Source organism: Rhinopithecus roxellana, chromosome 17 (assembly GCF_007565055.1).
Source record: "Rhinopithecus roxellana isolate Shanxi Qingling chromosome 17, ASM756505v1, whole genome shotgun sequence".
NCBI lineage: Eukaryota > Metazoa > Chordata > Mammalia > Primates > Cercopithecidae > Rhinopithecus > Rhinopithecus roxellana.
In genome coordinates, this window is record NC_044565.1 from 7,918,915 (window position 1) to 7,940,240 (window position 21,326).

The 21,326-nt window shown below is 44.1% G+C and overlaps 1 protein-coding gene across 2 annotated transcripts in view; it reads left to right on the top strand.

Annotated features, from left to right (window-relative positions):
• Positions 1 to 12,114, top strand: part of SMYD1 (SET and MYND domain containing 1) — a 42,562-nt gene extending 30,448 nt beyond the window's left edge. For both annotated transcript variants that reach the window (XM_010378428.2, XM_010378429.2), the window contains 4 exons: positions 4,213 to 4,305; positions 7,111 to 7,274; positions 8,347 to 8,515; positions 10,327 to 12,114. In XM_010378428.2, coding sequence (XP_010376730.2) covers positions 4,213 to 4,305; positions 7,111 to 7,274; positions 8,347 to 8,515; positions 10,327 to 10,485 — 585 coding nt within the window. In that variant the 3' untranslated portion in view covers positions 10,486 to 12,114. The remainder of the gene's footprint in view (positions 1 to 4,212; positions 4,306 to 7,110; positions 7,275 to 8,346; positions 8,516 to 10,326) is intronic.
• Positions 12,115 to 21,326: the final 9,212 nt, after the last annotated feature.

Genomic DNA, 21,326 nt, shown 5'->3' on the forward strand with positions numbered 1-21,326 from the left:
ATGCCTTATCTGTGAGCCAGCCAGCCTTCCTTCCTGGAGACTGGCCCTGAGTATTTGTTTCATAACTTGCTTCCACACTACTTAATTTTTATTATTATTATTATTAAGAGGCCAGACCCTGTTTTCTCTGTTCTAAAATAAAACAACCATGCGGTCATTTCTTTAGATTTTTTGATGTTTACCTGGCAGTTTCAATAGTTCAGAAGGCTATGTGTGGCCTTTAGTTCCCATCCCTTCACTTTAGATATGCTGTTACCAGCTGGTGACAATACACACACGTCTTCAGTATGAATTGCAGAGTTGGCGTTTCTCTTGATATAAAAGATTGATGATTTCAGCTTGAACCTACCTGAATTCAAGGCAAAAACTTTCTGTTGTATTTTATATCAAATTGAGTTTCTCTATTAAAACAACTCAAAATAAAAATAACTCACCTATACTAACGGAGCAGAAAAAAATTGAGTATATCTTTTTAAAAGCAAATGCTTCCTCAGGCATTTAAAAAAGTCCATCATAATGTAGTAGGAAGAATACTGGAAGAATAATTATGAGGCCTATGTACTAGTACTGGCTATGACTGAGCTTGGCCAAGTCTCTTCCTTCTGGGCCTCAGTTTCCTCATCTGTAAAATGGGGAGTTGGACTAACTTATTAACCATTTCCTCAAGCTGGACTGTCTACAATGTCATCACAATCATTTCCTTTCTTTTCCCTATAATGCTGTATCCCAGCCTGAGAAGCCTCCATCAGTACACCATCCTCAAACCTTCAAATGCCATCAAAATCTTTCCTAGTTCCTTAATATATGCTTATGTAAACCTACGTAGAAATAAAAACCAAATATTTTTAAAATGGGAAAATAATAGCAAAATTTATGACATTTTTTCTCAGTTGTGTCTCTGGACTGTCTTTGTTTAGGCTGCTTAGGTTTTCTTTTTGAGACGAGGTTTCACTCTGTCACCCAGGCTGGAGTGCAGTAGTGTGATCTCAGCTCACCACAGCCTCGACTTTCTGGGCTCCAGAGATTCTTCTGTCTTAGGCTCCTGAGTAGCTGGGACCACGGGTGCGTGCCACCACTGCTGGCTAATTTTTGTATTATTTGTAGAGACGGGGTTTCACCGTGTTGCCCAGGCTGGTCTCCCCCAGCCCCTCAGATCCCCCAACCCCTGCTCCTTCTCCTCCGCCTCTGGGTCCTCCCTCCCTCTTCCTCCTTGTTTTCTGTAGACTTTGATGCTCCTGGAGACAGCAGCCTTTCGCCATGGGGGTTCCTTAAATCCTCTCTGCAAATCAGAATGTTCCTGCCTTTACTGTGAAGAGTGGAGCCAAGTGGAACAACCCCGTTTCCTTTCTCAGAATAGATTTATCACATGTTGCACTTACTAATTAACAACCTTTCTGCCAGGTTGTTTTGGGGAATCTTGTAAGTTGCCTCTTTAAACAAAATTGACTCACTTCCAGAGCTTCAAGTGACACTCCTCCTTACATCATCAAACTGAGCAAGACTTTGATGAACACTTAACCACTTGGTATTCTCTTAATCTATTCTACAAGCTACTGATTACTCCAGAAGATTCACTAAACATTTTGAGATTTAAAGATAATAGAATATACAGTAGATTAGATATCAGGGGACATAAACTATACATGATTTTGTGAATCATACTTGGGTAATAAGCTATGACTATAACTAGAAATGTGGGTTTGACAGATTAATGGCACACCTCTGGTCCATCAGTCACAGAACTCTGCAAAACCAGGCAAGAGATGGGCTTAATTCCAATAGGCTTAGGAAAGCAGTCACACACTGAAATGACTTCTTTGGGACAAAGACATGATTTGAGTTAACAGAGGGCTGAACAGCATTCCAGGGCATAAGGTAGCAGCTGGTAGCAGCAGGAGATTTCAGCCAAAGCCAGAAATCTCAGTCAAATCAAAGGTCAAGGCAAAGGTTAAGCTAGGAGTGAGACCTGCAAGCAGAGCTAGAGCACTGATGGGTGCATCCATTATCAGAGTCAGGCCACGGAAAAAATACAGGTAGACACATAGAATAACTAACTCCAGGGAGGACCAGATACAGAAGGATATGGAAATAAGGATAGTCACAATTATAGGGATAGCCAAGAGCTATACAAAAGCCAAAGTTGGTGAGGTGGGCAGAAGAACAAATATAGTACCCCTTTCCTTAGGAGAACCTGATCCTGAAGCAAGCTGTCCTGGCCAGAGGACTCTCATAGTGCAAGATGAAAATCCATGGCAGAACTGGTCCAGAATAGCTGGAAGAAGGAGGGAAGATGGTCTACAGAGAGAGATACGTTTTCATTGCAACAAATGCCCATTCTCTTGTTACTCTTTGGTAGTTTACTGAGGGTGACTTCACAAAACAATGTGAACCGCAAATCGAAAGGAAGCTATTGAGTCTAATTTTTATAGTGAAAAAATTGGACAACCAGAGAACTGGTTAAATAAATTATCCTAGCTTCACACAGTGAAAAACTTTACATTTATTTAAATGATATAGTTTTATATTGATATGGAAAAATGTCTGCAAAATACTGAGTGAAAAATTGCTATAGACAGGTATATGGTATAATTCCAGTTAGAAAACATAGTCAATCCTATTGGCACGCACACACACATATGCATGTGTGTGCACACATAGGACTGAAATTCAGCCAGTGCTTACTGGTAAAGTCATTTAGACATACCCAATGTTTAACTTAATTTAATCTAATCATTTTATTTAATTTTTTTTTAGACAGAGTCTGGCTGTGTCACTCAGGCTGTAGTGCAGTGGTGTGATCTTGGCTCACTGCAACCTCTGCCTCCTGGGTTCAAGTGATTCTTGTGCCTCAGCCTCCCTAGTAGCTAGGACTACAGACGTGCACCAGTATACCTGGCTAATTTTTGTATTTTTAGTAGAGATGGGGTTTCACCCTATCGTACAGGTTGGTATCAAACTCCTGATCTCAGGTGATCTGCCCGCCTGGGCCTCCCAAAGTGCTGGGATTACAGGTGTGAGGCATCATGCTGGGCTGACATACCCATTGATGATGGTCACTGACTGTGCTTTGATTAGTCAGTGCTTTTTCTCTATCAGTCATTAAGTATTTTAAATATTATTTCTGTATACATGCATAGGAAAATGTTCCCCCAGATACTAACTGTAGTCATTAGGTGAGTTCTAGGGATTTCTACTTTTTTATTTGTTAACATACTTTTAAATATTGTTTTAATTTTCACAACTTGCATATGTCAATTTTACAGTCAGAATAAATAATAAAGTTATTTTCATTTTGGAAAAAAATTATAAAAGATTTGTTTAAGAGAAAAAAATGTTTCAGAAAAGGACTTTTGATAGGAATAAGCATAGCATGTAAACTTCTTGTTTGGACTTTGAGAAATTTGGCTCTTTTTCTTCAAAATTATTATGTCCCTGTGGGAACTGGCTTCTTAATTATGGCACTTCCTTGCCTCAAATATCAAAACCTTGTGGTTTTTTTTTTTTTTTTTTTTTTTTTTTTTTTTTTTTTTTTTGTAAGATCACTAGGCTGCTTAGCCAAATGTAAAATCCTAATGAGTCCAGATTTCACAGGAACAGCTGACAGATGTTCTCCTGATGTCCTTTTGGTTAAGACAAGGAAATACAGGCTGGATGCTAAGACATTTGGAAGAGTTTGAATAATTATAATCACAAGGACCCTCCTTAATGAACTCGAAGACAAATTGGAGTATGATTTTTGGGTCAAGTCTTTGGGCTCTGTCTTTAGCCCTGTGCTGGCTGGTATTTAAATCAATGACTTGGATGAAAACAAAAATGCAAGGGTGTACCTGTGGAATATGTGGTTAACTTGAAACAAAGAGGGACAGCAGCAAATATTTTGGGTGATAGAATCCAAAATGCCAGAGAAAACGCAATAGCGATCAATGTCAGGTTCTGCCCTGGGGTTCAAAGGGCCAGGAATTTGCACAGGCTGGAATGATTGGCTGACAGCAAGGGTCTGAGACTTGGCTTAATAGAAAACAGAAGTCAGAAATGTGATGAGGGAACTGGAATAGCTACAGGATCTTGGGTACCATTTATAGGAGTAAGGCATTCACAATGAGGAAGGCATTAACCTTGCACTACATTGAATGTCGAAGATGGCAACTATTCAAAGGTGGAATGGGTTGCCTCACGAAGGCATCTCTATCTCAATGTGTCTCTCTTTCCCAGCCCTCTCAGGAAGTGGTGAAGGAGATGATACAATTCTCCAAGGATACATTGGAAAAGATAGACAAGGCTCGTTCGGAGGGTTTGTATCATGAGGTAAGAATTCACTTGTTATAGAGGATGGGGTTAGAGAGGAGGGCGGAAACGTTCTCTAGTAAGGGAGGGAAATGGGGTGGGAATGGGCGGGCAGGGGGCTACCAAGCAGGTTGTTTTTCTAAATGTCCCTTGGTTGAGACCATGACTCTTCTTGCCCCTAAACCTTTAGCATCTCTTAGGGGTGTATTCTCAGTGACTGATTATTAACCCACTGAGACTGGGTCTGAGGGGAGCAAATGCAGACAGACACTTGTCCCTGGGGGATCTGTGATATCTAAGCCTGGCATCAGAGACGTGGGAATGCAGATGGCAGTGGACATACTGGGAGTGAGTTGCATGCTTTCCCATAATTGAATGCATGTGCCAGCTACAGTTTTCTGTCTCTGCCAACTGAGCATTCATCCTTGGCTCTTGAAGCACCAGGGATTCTCAGCTGGCTCTACACTAGAATCACCTTTGAAAAATTTTGTTGCTCAGGCCCCCACTCAGGACAATTTCACCAGAATCTCTGGGCATGGAACCCTGATGTCAAGATTTTTAAAGCTCTCAGGTGATTTCAATGTGTAACCAAAGGTGAGACCCACTGCCAGACACTGGCCTGCGGGGTATTTGCATTGAATTAACCTGGGCAGCTTGTTGGAAATACTGATTTCCATTCTCACACTCTAAGATGTGACTCATTCAATCTGCAGCAGAAAACAGGGACCATGAATTAGCATTTTTGTTCCCCAAGCTTGCTAAGCAACTTGAATGTTAATGCCACTAGGGCATGTCAATGTGGGAGATTAATTTCTATTCATTTCTATTTGTATTTCCCTTCTCCTCTTCCTCCTTCTTTACTAACTCACTTATTGCACATTTCTAAGCCCTTACTGGGGTGGCCAACATAAGACACTCTCCTTGCCTGGAAGGAGTTCTGTCAGGTGCGGAGACAGTCACACAAACAAGGTGTTACTGTACAACATGGAAAATCTATGTCAGAGGCACGAGGTGGGAGCTGGAGTGAGCAGGAGGGCCCAACTGGCTGCATTGCGCTGGCTTCTCTCCTCTACATTTCTTCTCCTTCCCCATTCAGACTTGGCAGGGCTAGGTGTAGCTCTGGACACTGCCCCCATGGGTTTAAGAGGATTGTTTTCAGGATGAATTGATTGCCAGCCATCATTTTTCCACTCCCTGCTATGCCCCTACCACCTCAGGTTGCCTCGTGAACTCTGGGAAAGTCTCAGAACAAAATTAGTTCTCACTGATTTTAAATGGAAGGAATTGTACGGCATTTCTCCCATGAGAGCTTCAAAGGAAGGAGAGGAGAACAATGAACACCTAAAATCTAGAGATCACTGGACTTTGTAGGGTAGGGCCTAAGCCTATGTCTACACAAGAATCAGTCAGAAAAGCCTGGTTCCAGGATGATTGCGGTCAGGCTCATCTTTTTCCTCACCAGAGCCAAGGCTGAATCCTTCTGAGGATGTTTTGCAGTTTCCCGGGAGCTCATGCATCTTGTACACTTCAGTAGGACATAATTATTCAAACCCACTGAGCCTAAGGACCACCCAGGGGCTTATACATAAAAACTACACATCCAGGGTTTCTCTCCCAGATATTTGGTTTCAGTTGGTCTGGGGTAGGACTTGAACATCAGTGTTTTAAAATAGCTTTCAAATGGTTCCAAAGCCCAGTGAGTGGAGAATCACAGGAATGGTGGTGAAGCTGGAGCTCAACTGCTTGGTTTCAGTGCTTGATCCATTGCTCACCATCTGTGGACTTTGGCAAAGTACTTACCCTCTCTGTGCTTTCAGTTTTCTCATCTGGTAAAATGGGATTATTAGTAGTACTCATCTCAATGTGTTGTTATAATATATATAAATGTATTTGTATATGTATATATGTATGTATGCATGTATGCGTGCATATATATATCTCGGTATCTGTAGAGAATTGGTTCTAGGACTGCCACAGATACTAAAATCTGCAGATGCTCAAGTCCCTTGCATAAAATAGTGTATTTTTGCATACAACCTATGCACATCCTTCCATATACTTTAAAGCATCTCTAAATTACTGATAACACCTAATACAATGTAAATTCTATGTAAGTAGCTGTTATACTGTATTGATTTGTTTGTATTGTTTTTTGTTGTTGTATTGTTCTTTCTTTCTTTTAACATATTTTTGGCCAGGTATGGTGGCTCATGCCTGTAATCCTAGCGCTTTGGGAGGCCGAGGTGGGCAGATTGCCTGAGCTCAGGAGTTTGAGACCAGCCTGGGCAACATAGTGAAACCCTGTCTCTACTAAGAACACAAAAATTAGTCAGGCATGGTGGTGGGCACCTGTAACCCCAGCTACTCAGGAGGCTGAGGCAGGAGAATCTGTGGAGGTCGCAGTGAGCCAAGATCAAGCCACTGCACTTCAGCCTGGGCAATGGAGTGAGACTCTTGTCTCTCTCTCTCTCTCTCTCTCTCTGTCTCTCTCTCTATATATATATGGAACTTGTGCATATACAGATCTGATTGTACATTTATATGTGTGTGTGTATGTATAGCTTTCATAGCTTCCTGCTACCTACTGATTTTGGAAACTCCGCACTGTGCTGCATCTGCCATGTTTCACACCATTACCATCCTTACCCCTTAGCCAATGGGACCACTTTGCAATTCATACCCCAAAACTGTGCTTTCCCACCTCTGTCAGCAATTGCCCCAATCTTAAAAAGAATGAGTGTCTGATACCATCATGATGGTCGCGTATGTGAATTAAGTGTGTGCTCTGGTGCAATGGTAATGGGCAGGGCCTCTGTCTCACTCTAGGTTGTGAAATTATGCCGGGAGTGCCTGCAAAAGCAGGAGCCAGTGTTTGCTGACACCAACATCTACATGCTGCGGATACTGAGCATTGTTTCGGAGGTCCTTTCCTACCTCCAGGCTTTTGAGGAGGCCTCGGACTATGCCAGGAGGATGGTGGACGGCTATATGTAGGTGACAATCCTGGGTCTCAGATAGTCTCCTGGAAGTGTGTCTATTCCAGGGATGGTAAATAGATGGCATATTTACTGCTGCCTCTCCCTCCTATACCCACAGAAGGCATCACTAATCCATCACGGCTCTCTTTTTGACTGAGCCTTTTTATCATGGTGCTCCAGTGGCAATGACCAAACAATCAGAGTTTGTGCTTGAGATGAAACCTATTTATCATCCCTGGTCTTTCCCAAATTCTTCAGCACATCTATCACTTTGGTGGCGTCTTCTGCCTTTGATTTCTTCAGGCTAACCCCAGCTTGATTTTAAGTGATTGGACCCCGCCCTCCACCCCATAATCAACACAGGCAATTCTGGGAGCTTTTATTTATTTATTTATTTTTAAAAGAGCCATCAATCATCTTTGCTTAAAAACTGTAAAATTCAATTCCCTTGCCTTCCATCTGCCAATACCCTCTCTTGCTTTCTGTGTCTATGTTGTCATGCGAATTTGTGTTTCTGGCCAAATAAGTTGACACAAGTTCATTTCTTTGAGAGGATGTTAGTCATAAACAAAACGTAGAACATTTTGTAGAAATGTTCTAAATGTAGAACAAGAAATATAGAACAAAATGTAGAACAAGAAACTATACAACATGCTAAGGAAGCCCTGCAAAATGGTGCCAACCAGGTGAAAATAGAATGCTATCTCAAAAAGGACATTTAAATTATTTTTTCTCCCTTGACCTTCCTACCACTTTCTAGGGAGAGGTCTGAGGTGCTCCTGAGAGCTGTGAGCTTCCTGTGCTCAAACTCAGAGAGTACGATCCTGGCCCCTTTTTCTCACAAGGGGTTGGCTGGGCAGCCCAGGCCAGAGTTTCAGCTATCACAGCCTCACTATGTAGAATGTTTGGCAACTCGTTCCGTGTCTCTGTGCCTCAGTTTCCCCTTGGTGGCTACAGAAGATTCACAGTGCTGAGGGGAAGAGCAGATGGGCTTAATCAATGAGGGCACTTTATACATTTTAAAGTTAAGTGCAGATATAAGGATGACTGGTATAATGTATGATTATTTACTGTGCTCCCACAGGAAGCTCTACCACCCCAACAATGCCCAACTTGGCATGGCCGTGATGCGGGCAGGACTGACCAACTGGCATGCTGGTAACATTGAGGTGGGGCATGGGATGATCTGCAAAGCCTATACCATTCTCCTGGTGACACACGGACCCTCCCACCCCATCACCAAGGACTTAGAGGCAAGTAGCATCTTGGGGCTGGTGTTCCCTTCCTGGCCTGAGGTTTCTGAGGACGAGAGTGTGAGTTCAGGTGGACTCTGCTTTAGAAAAGTCCACATACTCCCAGCTAGACCAAAGGGAACTCAGAAATGCTTTAGCCCACTACCCTTGTGTGTTAGACCGTTCGCGTTACCATAAATGAATACCTGAGATTGGGTAATTTATAAAGAAAAGAGGCTTATGTTGGCTCATGGTTCTGCAGACTGAATAGGAAGTGTGGTGCTGGCATCTGCTTCTGGTGAGGGCCTCAGGAAGCTTCTAATCATGCCAGGAGGGAAAGGGAGTCAGTGTGTCACATGACAAGAGAGGGAGCAAGAGAGAGAGGCAGAGGTGCCAGGCTTTTTTAAACAAGCAGATCTGGTGTGAACTCAGAGCGAGAACTCACTCCTACCAAGTGGATGGCACTAAGCAATTCATGAGAGATCTGCTCCCATGACTCGAGCGCGTCCGCCAGGCCCCACCTCCAGCACTGGGGGTCACATTTCAGTGTGAGATTTGGAAGGGACAAATATCCAAACCATATCACCTTGCTTCACACATGAGGAAATTGAGGCTCAGGGAAGAAGGGCAGTCTGTCCATAGTCACACAGAGAGTTAATGGCAAAGCTGAGACTTGAAGCCTGAGACTGCTGAATCTTAACACCCCAAGCCTGGACTGAGGAAATGCAAACAACGGTGTGTGTGTGTGGGTGGGTGGGTGTGCGCGCGCGCACGTGCAGCCATTTATATTAGAAAGTATCCTGTGTAACATGGAGTATAGTTAGGGATCACAGGCTCTGGAACCACACCTCCAGGCTGAGTTCCAGCTTCACTGCTTTCTGGTTGTGTGATTTTGCAAATATTGAATGTATAGCTGTCAGTCTCCTCATCAGTAAAACGGGGAAAGGATAGGGTTGTGATGAGTGTTCACGAGTTACTGTGTGAAATACACTTAGTGCCTGGCAAATGGTGCTGCTGGTGTCCTTGTTGCTTTGAAGGGCTGGTTTATTTGAGAGTGACAGGGCTGTCCTCAGACAGTACAGTCTAGGGAAAGTGGACAGACTTTGGTGTTATAAAATGTAGGATGACTATGACATTTAGGACTGGCGTGGTCTCAGGTATGGATGTCCTTTTACTATTCAGATCCCAGGTTTCCTCATTTATAAAATGGAAATAATATACTAGCCCCTCAAATTTGGCAGGAGGACCAAGTGAGGGGCAGAAAAGCAGGGTAACTAGCTTTATGTCTAGGGTACCAAGCCTGTCAAAGGCAGAGCCTTTGTTGATTTTACTCACGGCTGTGAGCCTCTGAATGCCTGGCCCTTGAGAAATATTTCTTGAATGGACATGTGGGAGGATGAGGGCTCTTCTGTGTGTCACACGCTGCAATCTTCCCAACCCACGGTAAGGTACAAAAAGGGGGAGAAAACTGATCACTGAAGCAATTACTTCACTTGCGTGAGGTCCCACACTAGTATCTGCAGGGGCCAGGGTTCAAATCCAGGTCCCCACTGGGCAGTTCCTGAGAACAAACATTTTTTTCTGAGAACGGTTCCTTCAGCTACTCTCCCAGTGTTCTGACTCCCTTTCTCTGACAAAGTGGACACACTGCCAGGATGTTAGGCCCTCGATGAATGAGTGTGTGTGTGTGTGTGTGTGTGTATGTGTGTGTGTGTTCTGAGGGGGTAGAGTTGAATCTCCGTGGTTGGAAGTAATTTACCCCAAGGTATATCAGCGACCAGCATGTCCTAGGGGCTTGCCATCACTGTTTACGGTATATCTGTGTCCCACAGGCCATGCGAGTGCAGACGGAGATGGAGCTACGCATGTTCCGTCAGAATGAATTCATGTACTACAAGATGCGCGAGGCTGCCCTGAACAATCAGCCCATGCAGGTCATGGCTGAGCCCAGCAATGAGCCAGCCTCAGCTCTGTTCCACAAGAAGCAATGAGGACTGCCCAGTGGAGGAGGGGCAATGTGGCTGGGGAGCTAGGGAGAGACTTTGGAGGTGGTGGGTCTCTGGGGACACCCCTGATGAGGAAGTTGAGGTAATGCTTAACCTTATTGCTATGAGAATTTACTGCCCTATGTTTCCCAGTGCCATTTTGGCTCAGTTCAAGTCTATTCAATTCAAATTAACTCTATCCCAGCCCAGACCGACTCCTCCTACAAATATTATTGGATGATAGGCCCTAGAACCCAATAAAGGAGCTCCAAATGTCATTGGGTGGGGAAGCAAAATGTAGAGAAACATTTAAAGCACACTGTAATAATAAATACAATTGTAAACTATATGGAGGAGGGTGCAGAGGAGGGAATGTGTCTGGTGTGTAATGTGTGTGTGTGCAGTGGGGTATCACAGAAAGTATGACATCTGAGTTGAGGGTTGCAGGTGCCTGGAGTCTCAGGTGGCTGCTTACCCATCTGTGCAGGTGTCTCTGGGGCTGGTGGGCTCCCCTGTGGTCTGCGATAGACATGATTGGCTGAGCAGGATATGTGATGCTGCATGGTTAGTGTGGAGTTATGAAGAAGGGGCTGTGTTCGGACCACTTAGGCTCTACTCAGAGACCTGAAACTACTTCAGAATGGTGCATATGTGGAAAGAGCTGGCTGGGGGCCTTGCCCAAACCACCTGAGGTCTTAATTTAAAGTCTGGGGGAAAAAAGTCTGGGTTCCAACTAGAATTCTAGAAATATTTCTAGAACACACAGAGAGGGAATAACTGTAATCCCAGCAGTTATTACAAGGTAATACCCTTACCTTGTGGTTCCCTGTGATTTTAGATAATGTCTGATATTTTTCTGGCTATTTACCTAGTAGGATTTAAAAAATCAAAGTGAACCTGAGAGAGAATCTTGGAAACACACACACCTATTGATCATGGGCCCTGCAGAATTGGCTCTTGGGGGCTTTATTTGGTTACATGTGCTGGGTGGTCTTTACCAGCTTAGACTCTATCATGGGACCCCATGAAGCTCCGTTCTCGATACTGAACAATTATTACTTCCCTTGCTGAGTCTCTTTTTCTGTCATGCCCTTGGGGCTTCTGCTCTTCTCACCAGAAAGAACATTTGCATCTGGATTCTTGTACACTTGGGTTAGAGTCTCTTCAGAGGTGTGGTCAATTTATCCTGATCTCCAGGAAGGCTGTTGTGATTTCCTTCTAAGAAATGAGGGTCTTGAAAATCAACCAATCCCAAGATTAGCTTGTTATCCTGTTACCTTCTGAGACCCCAAATTTCTCACCAATGTTTTGGGAGATCCTGGAACAGATCCCTTCAGTTGGGGGTATCACCAAGACTTCTACACAATCCAGGGCTACCACTGACCTCCAAGCTTTACCCCACATCTTGAAGTCCATTGATCTCACCAGGTCCCATGTTTGTTATCTATGCCTAAATGTTAGCTTCTCCATCCTCACCACATGATGACCCACTGTGCCCCTCTGAACACTGCTTAGTGGCTGAAAACTCTGCAAATGGGCCACATTTTTGCAAAATACTTGTATCTGACACTTAGGTCTTCTTTGAAGATTTTCCTTTCTAGAAGGTTTTACAAGAAGTCTTTTAGTTTACTGATAGTCTTTTTTTTTTTTTTTTTTTTTTTTTTTTTTGAGGTGGAGTCTTGCTCTGTTGCCTGGACTGGAGTGCAGTGGCCGGATCTCAGCTCACTGCAAGCTCCGCCTCCCGGGTGTACGCCATTCTCCTGCCTCAGCCTCCCAAGTAGCTGGGACTACAGGCGCCCGCCACCTCGCCCGGCTAGTTTTTGTATTTTTAGTAGAGACGGGGTTTCACTGTGTTAGCCAGGATGGTCTCGATCTCCTGACCTCGTGATCCACCCGTCTCGGCCTCCCAAAGTGCTGGGATTACAGGCTTGAGCCACCGCGCCCGGCCACTGATAGTCTTTCAAGCCCCCACACCACAGGCTTAGGGATGGCACTAACATTCTCCCAGGGATCTAACTGGCATGTTCAAATTATCACTCTTTACCTTCATATAAAATGTCTCCCCCACACCTTTTCCCCTTCTTTCTCATTGTCATCTGCTAAGCCACTGGTCATTTCCCCATAGTCATAGTCTTTTTCCATCCTATCTTTCTAATATTTGTTATCTTTAACAAACTGTGCTCTGTGTCTGTGCTCCTGCTTCCCTCTCAGACCATTGGAATGTGAGTCCTTCTCCCGCTCGGAATGTCCTCTCGATCCCTTCCCCTCCTTTGACCCCCAGACTTTGCTCCATCTATTATTGCTTTTCCATCCTAGATTCTTGACATTTCTCACCCCACTGGCCTTCTCAAGTGCAATCAATAAAAATGCTGAGAACTCTTGGATCGTAATCTTCATGACTGAGTTTCTTTAGCTGTATAGTTATTATCTGCCTTTCTTCACTTTGCATTTCTTCTTGAATGCATTGCAGATTGACTTCCACTCCCACTCCCCCACTAAAAGTGCTCTTACCAAGATCAAATCTAATGGGCACTTTTTAAGTTCCTATGTGATTTGGCCTTTCTGTGTCAATCATCACTCCCAGCCCTTGATTTTGGTGACCCACTTCCTTGTGATGATCTTCTGATCTGGTTTCTCAGGTTCCTTCACTGGTCCTTTTTCTTTCCCTGCCCCTGATATATTGACATTTCCTGGAGTTGGTTTTGTTCTTGATTCATTCTCATCTCATTCTGCACACACTCCCTGCATAAACTCAGGCAGGCCCCTCATTTAATGACCACCTTAAGGCTGATGATTCTCAAATCTGTATTCCCTGATCTTGCATTTGAGTTCCAGCCCCACTTATCCTCTTGGATGTTCTACAGGCCCAGCAAACTCGTCATGTTCAAAGTGAAACTTTTTCTCTTTCCTGTCTCCTCTCCCGTGATCTGTTCTTCCTTAGAACACCACCCAAGAACGTCACCTCCTCCATCAGATTGTGAGCTCCTGGTAGGCAAGAGATGTGTCCTTCTATTCATCTTCCTATCCCCAGAACCTTGCCTGGAACATGGTAGGTGCTCAGTAAATGTGTGTTGAATAAATGAATGAATGAATGAATGAAGAAATGAATGAATTTGCTTACTTCAATGCAAAAGAACCATGAAACTGTATTTTGAGTTTTTATGTTATAGCAGTCAGCAAATCCTATTAAACACTTTGTGTTTCCAAGCAATAAGTGTGGCTTCTTTCTTTCTGACAATCTTTTTAGAGCAGCACTGTCTAATGGAATTTTCTGTGATGATGGAAATGTATTATATCTATGTTGTCCAATACAGGACAGTAGCTACTAGCAGCTTGTGACTATTGAGCACTGGAGTATGATAGAATAACAGAATTTTAAATGTTATTTAATTTCAACTAATTTATACTTAGCTAGCCAATGTGGATAGTGGCTACCATATTAGATTGTGCAAGTTTAGAGAAATACTTCAGTGTCGTTTCTAAGAACATGGACACTAAGAAAAACCATCCAAGTCTGTCTTTATCCCAGCTTTCCTAATCTTATCTGTGTGACCTTGCACTAGTTATTTCACCCATGCCTCAGCTTCCTGACTTCTACCTACTGCATAAGTTTGCTGTGAGGACTAACTTTTTAAAGTGTAAAGCCCTGAGAACCCAGCCCATCATATGTGCTTAGTGACTATTATTAGCTATTATTACACTTTGAGCATTCCAACCTTGCTTCTCCTGGGGTGTCCCTTCTCCCAGTTAGAAGATGAAGGTGAAGGGTAGAGGCAAGCAGTGGTGTGATGGAACTAGCTCTTATCAGCTTGGGAGAGCCGGCAGGGCATATCTCTTCCCAACTCTGCATTCATCAATATCACACTGATAACTTAAAATTGGCCATGGTGGGAATATTTAAACCATAGTAATGGCCTAACTTAGGAACACATTAATTCGCAGTGTTGTCGGTCTATAAAGGAGCTTCACTACATGGGAGTAGCAAAACAGATCGTAGAAAGACCATTAAAGAAGTCTTCACTTAAACTGGGATGAAATCTGCATCCTGAAACCTCTATTCCTTAAGGCCACGCCAAACAAGTCTAAGACCTCTGATTACCCTTTAGATGAAGCTGTCTGCCCACTGCACCATTGATATATTGATAAATACATGTATTAAAGGGCAGACATAGCCATTGCTTGGGTGAGTGACAGACTACACTTCTCTAAAGGATACCGAAGGGAAAAATGTAGTTGGGGGCACATAGCAGAGAGAATAGCAACATTTCTTCTTATTATTATTTTTGAGACAGGGTCTCCCTTTGTCACCTAGGCTGGAGTGCAGTGGAGCGATCATGGCTCACTGCAGCCTCGACCTCCTAGGTTCAAATGATTCTCCCACCTCAGCCTGCCAAGCAGCTGGGACCACAGGGTGTGCACTACCACCCCTGGCTAATTTATTTATTTATTTATTTTCTAAAGTCGAGGTTTCACTATGTTGCCCAGGTTGGTCTCAATCTCCTAAGCTCAACCGATTCACCTGCCTAGGCCTCCCAAAGTGCTAGGATGACAGGTGTGAGCCACTGCACCTGGCCAAGAATAACAATATTTCTGAGGGCAGTTGAGGTCCAAGCTTCTGGACCAAGGCATGCACAGTTGTGGATAACATCCAGTGCATGAAAGTAAATAGCCCTTCTAGAAGCTCCCTGCCCCTCCTGGCCCAGCATTAATTATATTCAGAATCCAGTCTCACCTGGGCCAGGAGGACTCCTCTCTCTTAGAGAAGTACAATCGGCAGCAGCACGGCTGTAAGCCACGGTACCTTTCTGCTCACTCTGGCAGAAACTCAGTCCTCACTTCCCAGTCCTGGCCTCCCCAGCTCACGAAGCTTGGTCTGAGAACAATCTGGCCCAAGCACAATGCTACAGTTCCCCAGATGTCTTTAGGAGTTGTGTTTATTTCCCATGGCTGCTGGAACAAATTACCACACACATTTTGTAGCTTAAAACAAAACAGATTTATTATCTTTCAGTTCTAGAGGTCAGAAGTCTAAAATGGGTGTCACGGGGCTAACACCAAGGCGCCAGCAGGGCTGTGTTCCTTCTGAAGGCTCCAGGAGAGCAAGAGTCTTCCTCTAAAATGCCCACATTCCTTGGCAGTGGCCCCCAACCAGCAATCACATCACTGACTCCCCTTCTGTCATCACATCTCCTTTGCCCCTCCTGCCTTCCTCTTTTACTGATAAGGACCCTTGTGATTCCATTGGATCCACTAGGATCATCCAGAATAATCTCCCCATCTCAAGGTCCTTACCTTAATCACATCTACAAAATCCCCTTTGCCATGTAAGGTAACACATAAACAGTACTGGGAATTAGGACATGGACGTCTTTTGGGGGACTTCACTCTGCTTACCACAGCAGTTTTGCTATTGAGTCCTCAGACCCGCCCTGCATCCACAGTTGCAAGCCTCTCAGCAGAAGACCTGGGACCTGAATCCTGCAGTCCAGGCTGCTGGAGAATGAATATTCCTTTCTATACAGCTTTTTGATGGCCATGTCCAGTTTGCCTTCTTTCTCTTCCCTGTTCACCAAGGCAGGGTTTTAAAATTCTCTCTTTGTAAATCACAGCCCTTTCTCACTGCTTCCCTTCTGCTCACCTGTGCTGGGCAGGTATGGAGTCCTTTTATAGACCTAGCACCTTTCCGGGAATGGCCAAGAGCTGGGACAGTGCAGGGAACTAAAATTTGAAGCAGCAGATAGAATTCTAGATATGTGGCTTGTGTCAGTCAGTGGCACTTATATTTGGCCTTGGTAGACACTTTCCAGCCCTTTCTCTAGGGACACTGCCCTGCACCAGGAGGCTCTGAGGAGGCAGTTCAGGACAGGCTGGTGCGGGATGAAGCCTGAACCTGTCACAGCACAGCATTTCCTGACACACAGTGATGGCCCATGAGTCAATGGAGTGCTGGTAGAGACTTAAAAACAATGTGAAAAAGAGCCCTGATCTGTAGCATTTGCTGATTTCCCTGGTGTAAACACTCCCGCAAAGGCTGATGTCAAATGTCAAGCTGTATGCTGAATCGGGACCTGGGACTAGGTGGCTCCAACCATACTGCTTGTGACTCAAGCCAGGCAATTGGACCCTTGTTGGGCAACCCTTTCCCTTCTGAATTGGAGGAGGAGTCCTTGCTGTTCTCTAGGAATGCAAGCTCTCAGTTTGTGACCATGGAGGTGCTGACAATCATGCCATGTGGAGAGGCCCAGGAGACCACAGCTAGTATTGAGGGAGAAATACTGAGTTGTTATTCAGCTTTGGATCCATCTGTCTTTTCTAGTTCTATGAGCTAGTGAACCATGTTCCCCCTGCCCCTTTTTCATTTTTGGCCTAACCCATTTGGGTGGGTTTCTTTCACTTGCAACTAAAGGAGTTCCCATCGTGCTAGTTTTTCTCCATTTCTCCCACAACTCTTCTCCACTCTTCTCTGCCCTGCTTTGTGTCAGAAAGGTTGACTTCCTCTTTCTCATTTAACCAAGAAGAAGCACCAGCAGGAGACTGGAATGCAGAAGGACACCCCCCACAACTGAACAGCCAGGGGCAGTCGTGGTCCTTCTACAGATCTAGGTCTCCCTGGGCTCCGGTAACACTGTCCCCTGCATTGTCTCTTCAGGTCTACAGGTGGTGGTGGCTTCCTGCAGTTGCTGGCTGGGTGCCTCAGCTACCTAATGGGTTCCCTTTACTCTAACCACATCTTTGTAAATAGTCCTTTTGTTACCAGTGGCAAATCCGAATAGGTCCACAGCAGTGTGATTCTCGCTTCCCGAGAGGAAAACATTGGTCTGAGGGGCGCAAGTTAGAGTGAAAGACCGAAGCAAGTTTTAGAGCAGGAACGAAAGGTAGTACACTTGGAAGAGGGCCAAGCGGGGGACTTGAGAGATCCAGTGCCCTGTTTGACCTTTGATCTGGGGTTTTATATGTTGCCATGCTCCTGGGGTTTTGCGTCTCTCCTCCCTTGATTTTTGCTTGCGCAGTGGCCTGCCAGCACTTGGGCGGGGCTGCATGCGCAGTGTGTTTACTGGAATTGCTCACACGCTCATCTGAGGTGTTTTTTTCCTTACTAGTTGAGGGTTCCTAGAAGGTCATGTATCAGTTAAGCTCTGCCATTTTGCCTCTTAATGTACATGTTTGAACCCACTTGCCCAAATCCTGAGCTCTTATTGGGAAGCTGCTGACCACCGTCTTCAGGGATTTTCTATCTATTGGGAGATTGCCTTTCCCTGGCCCTGGCTGTGACCAATTATTATTTTAGAGAGACAGTTTAACAACTACCTGAGCATCACCTAATGATTGCCTGACATTCGTTGGTGGTGGGGGGGCCCTCTCCTGCCCTGCTCATGTCTACCTAGCTACCTGCTCTAACACTTTCATTACATTCTCACAATGTGCCTTAGTTCCTGCTGATACATCTTGACTGATACATCTTGCTAACACACATCCCACATCTAGTAACTAGAGCCCATCGACTCTAATTCCTAAATATGCTTAAACCTTTTGCTATGTTCCGTTCTCATGGGCACTGCTTTGGTTGAGGCCCCCAGCATCTCTTGCCTGGACCGTTGCCACAGCCTCTGAATTGTCTCTCTCTATTCAGGTTTGGTTCTTTTCATTGGTCCTTGACACTATGGCCAGAATTATTTTTTTACAAAGCATTTAGTATCATGTTACTCTTACAGCTTAAAATCCCTCAATGATTCTCTGCTGTCTTCAGGATCAAATTCAAACTCCTTGCTAGAGTCAAAGCATACTCATGGTAGAGATTCTGTTCCTTCTCTGCCTCCTTTTCTGCCAAGCCCCATTTATACCACATCTCCCTGTGAAGCAAGTATCCTTGGATGCTTTCATACGTCCTCTGAGATGTTTTTTCTAGGCACCACCCCCACCTGGTCTGCAGCAGGGGCTGGAGCTAGTACCTGCCTGCATCACAGTGGATGACACTTTCACTCTTATGGTCCCACTGACAGTGAGTCTCCCGGAGATCACTGTATCCTCAGGGCTTAGCATTGCCTAGCCCTGCTTTGACTGAAAGAGGCTGGGCTATGTGAAGAAGATGCATTTAATTCCATGTCTCCACGTTTTTCTATAAGACATGCTACAAATTCATGGGATAGTCAACATGCCTCTAGTGTATACAGAAAAAGTGCTCTGAAGATAAAGCATGAAGATAAAAGTTAGGCAGCACCCCCACCCCTTTCCCTGCCCACCAATCACCGTGCTTACTCTTAACGGCAGTCAGTTAAAAATAAAGAAAAAAAAGGCTACTTTTGTGTAGATATAGACACCCAAACTGGCTCTTTGCAAATCAATGGTCTGTCATGGGAAACAGCACTTTCTCTGGTGGGATGCCCACAGGACAGGCAGAGAGGAGGCCTGGAGGGGCCCGAAGTGTGGGAGGGGTCAGGGTAAAAATAGCCCACACCATCAACAGCTGTTTATTCCATTTATTTAAGCAGGCTTCTGGCCCAAAGTTCTCTGGGCACCTGCACAAAATCTAAATTCAACATCTGAAATTAATTCTCCTTTTTCAGGAAAAAGCACAAACAACCCCCTCAAACACCCAGAAATGTTCTCAGGGGAAGAACCCCTTTAGCGGGGAGATTGGGAATTTTGTCAGATCCCTGGAAGCTTTGCTGAGAAGACCTTGTCTGCCCTACTGTCTTCTCCCGTGGCTCCAGAGTCAAAGCACCGCAGTGCCACTCTCTGTCAGCCTGGTGGGCCAGAGCAAACCTCTTTTCCTCCCTGAGCCTCTGCATCTGCTCTCGAGGTTCACTTCTCTGGGCACGACAGTTTCTGCTAACGATCTCACTATCAAACCCGACTGACACCTGCTGAGGAATCTGAGGATGGAGATAATGACATGTTTTATTTGGATGGCATTTGGCTTGCATCATTTCATGGGCTCCTCACAAAAACCACGAGGGAAGGGATTGTCTTGCCCATTTTACAGGAGAGAAAGCTGAGGTCCACAATTATAGAATAGTTAACTAGAACCATGTCTTCATGCCCAATATTTTTACTTTGTCATCTGTCTTTTTTATTGCTCATTAAAAATAATAGTTTCACAAAACGAGTTGTTAGCAGAAGATTCAAACAATATAAATAATGCAAAAAGCTCTCGACCTCCCACCAGTCTGTTCCCAGAGGTAGTGGCTATTATCTGGTGTTCTAGATAATAATGTTCAACCATTAGATTTTTTTCCATACGTTCACATACATAGATGTATATGCATACTGTTGTTTCATGTTTTAACAACATTTGAATGATAGTATACTATCAATATTATTTTTAAAACTTAGTTTTTAAAAGAAGTGCTTTGTCTTAGAGATATTTCTATGTCAGTACATACAGGTCTACTTCATTCATTTACTCTATTGTAGGTTATGTCAGAGTATGGCTGTACCACAGTTGATCGAACCCTGTTTTTACTGAGGAGCATTTGTTTCCAGTTTTTGGCTACTGCATCCTTTATACACTTCTTGTGCATGTGTGTAAACCCTTCTTTAGGGAGACACAACAGTGGCTTCACTAGGTTTTAGGGACTTCACATTGAAAATATTAATGGATGCTGTCAAAGGTGCTCCATATGGGGTTCACCATATATATATATACACACATATATTTATTTATTTTATTTATTTATTTATTTTTTGAGACAGAGCCTTGCTCTGTCACCGAGGCTGGAGTGCAATGGCACAATCTTGGCTCACTGCAACCTCCATCTCCCGGGTTCCAGCAATTCTCCTACCTCAGCCTCCTGAGTAGCTGGGATTACAAGCTCCTGCCACCATGCCCGGCTAATTTTTGTATTTTCAGTAGAGATGGGGTTTCACTATATTGGCCAGGCTGGTCTCTTGACCAGGCTGGCCTAGAACTCCTGTCCTCAAGTGATCTGCCTGCCTTGGCCTACCAAAGTGCTGGGATTACAGGCGTGAGCCACCACTCCCAGTCCACCACTTTGTATTTTTACCACCAAAGGCAGAGATCATCACATCCTTATAAACCCCAGGTGTTATCAACCTTTTAACTTTTTACTAGTTTGATTTTTTAAATGGTACCTCATTTTGTATCCCTCCTCCCTGGTTACTACAAGACTAAACATATTTTGTATTGTGAGATGTCTATTAATGTCCTCAACCCATTTTTCCATTGACTTGTTGATTTTCTTATTGATTTGGGGGATATTTTTATATTCTGTCTATTAACCTTTGTTATGTAAGCCACACCTTTTTTTGAAACTGTGTTCATGGTACCTTTTTTATACAAAACTTAAAATTTTTGAGGTAGTCAAATTTATTAATCTTTTCCTAGATGGTTTTTAAATAAAAAATCTGGTATAAAAAATTCTTCTATAGTTGGAAGCTATCTACAGTCATATCTATCTCTAACATTTCATATTTATTTAGCTTGTTATTTATTTATTTTTATTATTTGTTTGAGATAGAATCTCGCTCTGTCTCCTAGGCTGGAGTGCAGTGGTGCCATCTTGGCTCACTACAACCTCCACCTCCTGGGTTCAAGCAATTCTCCTGCCTCAGCCTTCCAAGTAGCTGGGATTACAGGTACCTGCCATCATGCCTGGCTAATTTTTTGTATTTTTAGTAGAGACAGGGTTTCACCATGTTGGTCAGGCTGGTCTCAAACTCCTGAACTCAAGTGATTCGCCTGCCTTGGCCTCTCAAAGTGCTGGGATTACAGGCATGAGCCACTGCACCCAGCCTATTTAGCCTTTTAGTTCATCTGGAGTTTACTCTTGTGAATGGCATATCATAGTGTGCTATTGTTTTCTTGTTCCCGTAACTCCTGACTCTGA